The sequence below is a fragment of the Aptenodytes forsteri genome, unplaced genomic scaffold, assembly GCF_000699145.1.
Source record: "Aptenodytes forsteri isolate BGI_AS27 unplaced genomic scaffold, ASM69914v1 Scaffold6, whole genome shotgun sequence".
NCBI classification, from domain to species: domain Eukaryota; kingdom Metazoa; phylum Chordata; class Aves; order Sphenisciformes; family Spheniscidae; genus Aptenodytes; species Aptenodytes forsteri.
The window spans coordinates 2257208-2264000 of NW_008795709.1; the positions used below are offsets into that span (position 1 = coordinate 2257208).

The following is a 6793-nucleotide window of genomic DNA, read 5'->3' on the forward strand; positions in this document are numbered from 1 at the left end:
AAGAAAAAATACTGGAATATTAAAAAAAATAAAGTACTGAAATATTAAAAAATACTAGGCTGACAGTTGCTACTGCTTGAGAAAAATACTTGAAGTTTTTTTTTCAAAGAGGTATGACTGACAAACCTGAAACCAGATTTTGTTTTTTTGCAGAATGTAAGTAAAACTAGGGTTTTTCTCTGCTATAGCTAACAGGCATATCATAAGACTTTTACAGTTTTTCAGATTTTATTCATATCAAAGATTCTGAATTTCTGCACTGACAGAATTTAATTTTAAAATACTGAACATGCAGAAGTACTGTTTCACAGTTTTCTGTGAATTGCTCTTCTCCATTGTTTTAATGGGGATTTATCCAAACAGGCAACTGTTGATGCATCAAAATATAGCATCTAAATTCAGAGCACTTCCAACGACACCTGCTTCAAAGATTAAATACTCACAAGAAGTCTCTTTTTAAGGCCAGTTATATTGAAATGTCTTGTGCAGTGAACCACATATTAAAAAAAATCCCTTTGTATTAATCACTGTCTCCTTTAGCATTATTCACACATGTGCCATTTTACAAAACTACTTCACTTTGTGCTAACAATCATTCAGTTACATATCCATTATTAGCCTTACAAGCCCAGCGTCGCTGATTTCTCAAGGACTGCATCGAAGGCACATACATAAGAAATTCTGTGGGATACAAGACATTCTCAGGATTGCTAATGTACACCAATGCCAATACTTGGGGAGCACAATCAGTGTAGTAAAAGTATTTGACAACTGATATGTACATTTTTACAGCATTGTAAGCTTGTTAGTTTCGCATTATGCCCTACCATTCTAAATCATCACTCACATTGGCTTTCTGTCACCAGCCAATGTTATGAACTGTGAAAGTGTAAAAGAACAAGGAAAACTTACTGTCTTGGATGTAGCACTACTGCTCTTACAGATTTCTTGTGATTTGTTAAAGTAACACGAGTTTTTCCTGCCACTAAATCCCAGAGCCGTATGGTAGTATCATGACTGCCTGCAATGAAAAGTAAATGAAAAATAGTAGAAATCATCATATTGATTCTATCGTCGTTATTATTTTAATAAGGCAGCCAAAACTTTATATGTGAAAGAGACAAAAATATCATTAATGTTTGCTACAAAAATATGATACTAATGCCGCCTCAGATGAGAAAGATGCTGGGTTGTAATAGTCTTTTTATGCAGTTTGTGTGATTTGTAAGTAACACGAGTTTTTCCTGCCACTAAATCCCAGAGCCGTATGGTAGTATCATGACTGCCTGCAATGAAAAGTAAATGAAAAATAGTAGAAATCATCATATTGATTCTATCGTCGTTATTATTTTAATAAGGCAGCCAAAACTTTATATGTGAAAGAGACAAAAATATCATTAATGTTTGCTACAAAAATATGATACTAATGCCGCCTCAGATGAGAAAGATGCTGGGTTGTAATAGTCTTTTTATGCAGTTTGAAATTCAAGGAGACCTAAGCAGTCAAAATCTAGCTTTGTTGTGTGACATAATGGGAAAGAAGATGAACTTTATGTTTAACCATGGTACTGGACACTTCTTAACTGAATCAGGGAGAACTGTGAAATATCACAGAAAATGCAAATCTCAATACATATTACGACAAAAAATGTAAACACCAGAAGCAAAGGAAGTGCAGAAAAAACATTCAAACAATGCATAGCTATATTTGCTTAAACATACCATTAACAGTATGAAATAACCATTGAATGTCCCATTTTCAACAGAAAACTAGTAAGAGAAATTGAATAAATTAACAAAGATAACATCATGAACCTCACATAATTACTGAACAAATACATTCACAATTAGGTTTTACAATCACGTTACTCGTGAAACCATGCCTACTATACCTGTAATAATTTGTGGTTCTGCAGCTTGGCACTTCACTGTCGCTACCGCATTTGTGTGTCCTGATAGCGTGTGCACACTGGCTTTCGTCCTCACATCCCAAATCTATGAATTCACAGTAAATAGGTCACAGAGGTCAATAACAGGTACATATTCAATGTATTTTAGGCACTGTCATTGATTACATGAATTCCTTGCCATAGTTCTACAGATTAAACAACGGTATTTAGGTTGTTTTTTTTCATCCAACAATTCATCACACAACTGCCTCAGCTGGCAAATTTCAAGGGGAGCAAGGAGCCTGCCACTGAATTTCTAGACATGCAGATAACTTAGTCACCACAAAACCACACCATCTTCTAAATAGAACAAAGTGATCCTATATACACTATGTAGTCTACCTACGAAATTAAGAAATAAAACATTCTCCTGAAGCAACATTGCATTTTTGTGTATTTGGGTTTCAGTTTTTAATCAACAATGGAAGACAAAGTTAATGTAAGTGATCTTAGTGTTTTCATCTTGATTCATGTTAACTTTTGGTAAGTATTCACTTTTACAAAAGGAAGATGTTGAAACACACTGACATATCAAGGTGTTAAAACATAACAATGCTATACTTACTCGTGCTGTTGAATCTCTGCTGCATGTTACCAGGACATCTATTGTTGGATGCAAGTCTAAACCGTAGACAGCACTTAGATGACCATGGTAATGTCTGATAACCTAGATGAATAAAAAAACCGCACACACACTAACTGGATATTTGAAAGAATATTCTAAGTGCTTTGATTTTTATATTTGCAGCCACCAATTAATTCCAATTAAAGAAACTACAGCTTACCTTATTGTATTCGAGATCCCAGCATTTCACTTGTTTGTCTTCTCCACAAGAAAAGAGGTATGGACTTCTTGCACTTACTATCACCCCTCGTACAGTACTGATGTGTCCCGTCAAAGACAATTTCAATTTGCCACTAGCAAGGTCCCAAATCTGCATCAAAATAGGCATTTTGAGGTAGACAGGCAAAAGCTACACAGTGATAGTCTGGGTAAACAGCCCAGATGTAATTGATCCTGCTGCATTTTAAATTAAAAGTTACAATAACATAAAGGTTTGCTCTCCAGCTACTACCATGTAATAAATGAAATCTCAAGAAGTAGTAATACTCCACAAATTATGACTAGGTAAGAAAAAATGTTCTGCAGTTCAGTATTCTGCAAGCAGTAACCAAGAAATTGTTTCCAAGGGCTGAAGACTTTTTTAAATACGAGAACAAAAAAAATCCACACCCAAACTTTGTCAGTGATTTCTTCCGACCTCTTACCTTTATAGTTCTGTCAGCAGAGCCAGTAACAAACCACTGATTTCCTGGTTCTACTGCAATACATCTCACCCACCCCAGGTGACCACTGATAACCTTTAGAAAAAACAAAAATTTTTCTGAATCAGAAATAATACACATACATCTGTCAATATAATTTAATTCTCCAACACTGGAATTTGTTAGTATTCACCAAGAAACACATCCTCCCCAGAAAGGTCAAATGTGAAATTAGATCTGAAGAGAGCTTGATTTCGACTTTAGTTAAATGAGGAGACTACTAGAAATTCACGTCATACACTAGACTTGGGGAACTTGCAGTACAAAAAGACCCTGCTCCTACAAGCAACTTTTTCAAATCCTTTGAGAGTCTGTAACACTGTGGCTCAACACTTGAGGCTTTGCAGAGAAAGACTGTATTTAAGCACAAGTTCCTTATGCTGCTGTAGAGTGCTTATACAATAATAGTTAAAAGAACAATTATATAAAAACTTGGCTATTAAATCACATTGCCATATAACAGCTACCTCTTAAAGCATGCCACCACCTCCTTTTCCCCAAATAAGGGGTAATATGAGTATGCCGGAAACTTTCTGGTAACAAAATACTGGAGACGGATCTCACAAGAAAAGCTCTACCAATACATGGCTTGCTAACAGCAGCCTTTCTGTTTCCCTAATTTTGCCAAAGTCAGACAGCTAAAATCAAAACCCATATTTGGTTTCACTGGATATCATTCTTCATGTACTGTCATACAGCTCATTTCAAAAAACCTAGAACACACCAAAAGTTCTTAGGCAGAAATAAAGCAGAAATACTTTGGAAAGCTAAAATGGATTCTTATGACCACAGCTACACATATTTCAGATAGCTGTCTAGATTTCTTCATAGTCTAGGAAAAGAAATGGGCATTTCCAGGGCAGATATCTAAGAAATAAATTATCTGACCTATTTCAATTCCCCATCTTTCACAAATGACTTCAAACCAAGCTTAGGAAGACCAGTTAAAATGTAGACCTTAAGCAACAGATGAGATGAAGCCCACATTTGGTGTTCCAGCTATGTTTCTACTTCTGAGTTGCTTGAACAAGCTTTTGTCCTGTTGAGCACGGATTTTGACAGCAAACCTCCACTAAAACTGTTGACATGTAGAATTAGTACAGTGACATGAATTGTATTTACATTGCCTCTCTGAAAAGTCATGACAAGTAGTCATTTTTCATTTGTTTACCTTAAATCTCTCATGGGTTTATTTTGGTGCCATTTTTTTCAAATGACATTTGTCTTAATTTTTATATAGAGCCTGTTCTAACACTGCTGTATTTAGAATACCTATATATTCCTTTGAGCTCAAGTGTTTTTCAAGTTACTTTTTAAGATTAGCCTTAAGATTTATGACTAATACAGCATTCAGGATTCTTCTGAAGATCTAAATACCTACGTATGGTGCTATATTTAGATGAACGATGCTAAGACAATACAAATCTGATACTAGAGCATGAGATTTTTAAATATCAGGAAAGCCTGACATTCCTAAAATAATATTCACCCTTTCTTAGACAAAACATGAAATTGCTTAAATTTCATAGTAAGAATCAGCCCCTTCGCAGAAAAAATAAAATATGTACACATTCAAACAGATGCACCTGAAAAGTTAATGAGATCTGAACCAATACATAAGCTTAGCAATTTTCCTTTCAACTCAGCTACCCTGCCACGCTCATCACCAAAATGTTTAAAGATGATACGAGATTTTTGGGGAATGGCTATTATTATTCCCTAAGAAAATTAAAAGGCAAATTAGACGAATTCAAAAACAAGACTAGAAGTCAAGCAGTCTAAACTGCAAAGATAATTTGTGATTAAAGTATTCAGCGCTTTTTCCCCCCCATTTTCATAGCAAGTAAAAGAAGTCTGGCTGACTCAGACGCTGACTGCCTTTAAATGTTTTTGCAGACAATTTCATTATGTTAACATTGCTAGAGTATTTCTCCAGCATGTTATTAGTTTCAAATTTTGCACCTTGTCTTTGAGTTCCTCTACCAAAGAATCTGACTAGAAAAGAAAAAACAATCTCTTAAATGAATTTATCATACTACAGCTAAACCTACATAAACAAAAGGGTAATATCAATAATATTCACAAAACAATTTGCTAAATAGAATGAAAAATGTTTGTAATCTAATCTCTTTGTTATTTAAGGAGACAGTGGGCATGTACAACTTAGTTGTGATCACTTCTCATTTGATTTCATTTTTGTGAATGAGAAGCAAAAGTTATGCTTTGAGGTCTTTATAGAACATAAAATATTCATTTACTTTCACATGCATGTTCATGTCACACATTTGTAACTTACTCTGTACAGTTTCCAAGGTGGATGCCACTGAGGTTTGGGCATGGTTGGAGCCTTCTTTGCCATTAACGCAGAATTTTTGTTTCCACCAGCTTCCACCATAGCCTGTAAGTTAAAAGGAAGGTTACTCTTATGCTTTATAACTTACCTCTTTGCCTAAAACCTAAAGCCTTCTCGCTCTGACATCTCAACACTGATTAAATTTAGTCAGTCAGGAGATCTCCACACAACAGACAAATGAATCCAGAAGCAATCTGGTGAACGCTACGTACTTTTCACATTCGATGTGCAACGAACTCACCACAGACATCCCAGGAGGCTGTGAACGCTCAGATATTCCAGCGTGCCTGTAAATATCACCCACGCCAGCAGCTGTCCGATTTGTATCCAACCTACGTTGAATGAAAATGGTTGATGGATTGGAATCAACTTTGTCTTTCACTAAGGAAGTGATAAGGTACCACAGGGCTGCATTCAGTCGAGTGCTGTACACCTCCAAGGATGGAGACTCCACAACCTCCCCGGGGAACCTGTTCCAGTGCCTGACCACCTCAAGGTGAAAGACACCCACAAACAAAGCCCCATGTTTTCCTCCTGCATCTAAACAGAATTTCTCTTGTTCCAATGTCTGCCCATTGCCTCTAATGATATCTAAGAAAAAAATGCGTACAGAAAAATGATGCCTGGCCACACTAGAAGTAGTTTCTTTAAACATTTTATAAATTAGAATATTCAAAATACTCAAAGCAGCTCTTATCCTGACTTCTGCATTTTGCCTTGAAATTCCCATAGGTTACGAAAGCATCAATGAAGTAACACAGCAGTACCTGGACTGAGAAGCAGGAAGTGCTACGGCTAAGGATTGTGCTGCAGATTCACTAGGCATCCTCTGGACCTTAGTATCTGCTGTCAGAGCCACACCTTGGAAAAAAATAACACAGTAAAAGCAAAGACAACTCTATTAAAAAGGAAATACAGAAAAGTATATTATACAAACAAATATATACACGTACACCTGCGAACGAGGGCTTGTCACACCCCTAGAATCATAGAATCATTGAGGTTGGAAAAGACCTCTAAGATCATCGAGTCCAACCGTCAACCCAACACCACCATGTCCACTAAACCATGTCCCTAAGCGCCTCATCTACACGTCTTTTAAATCCCTCCAGGGATGGAGACTCCACCACTTCCCTGGGCAGCCTGTTCCAATGTTTCACCACTC

The 6793-nt window shown here is 36.3% G+C and overlaps 1 protein-coding gene across 1 annotated transcript in view; it reads right to left on the minus strand.

The window, feature by feature from the left end:
* The window catches only part of PLRG1 (pleiotropic regulator 1), a 15396-nt gene that overhangs the window by 4964 nt on the left and 3639 nt on the right, over positions 1-6793 (minus strand). Inside the window, exons 4-11 of the mRNA XM_019473157.1 lie at positions 6396-6489; positions 5870-5960; positions 5572-5673; positions 3219-3311; positions 2735-2884; positions 2515-2616; positions 1893-1995; positions 913-1021 (exon numbers count right to left, since the gene is read on the minus strand). Coding sequence (XP_019328702.1) covers positions 913-1021; positions 1893-1995; positions 2515-2616; positions 2735-2884; positions 3219-3311; positions 5572-5673; positions 5870-5960; positions 6396-6489 — 844 coding nt within the window. The remainder of the gene's footprint in view (positions 1-912; positions 1022-1892; positions 1996-2514; positions 2617-2734; positions 2885-3218; positions 3312-5571; positions 5674-5869; positions 5961-6395; positions 6490-6793) is intronic.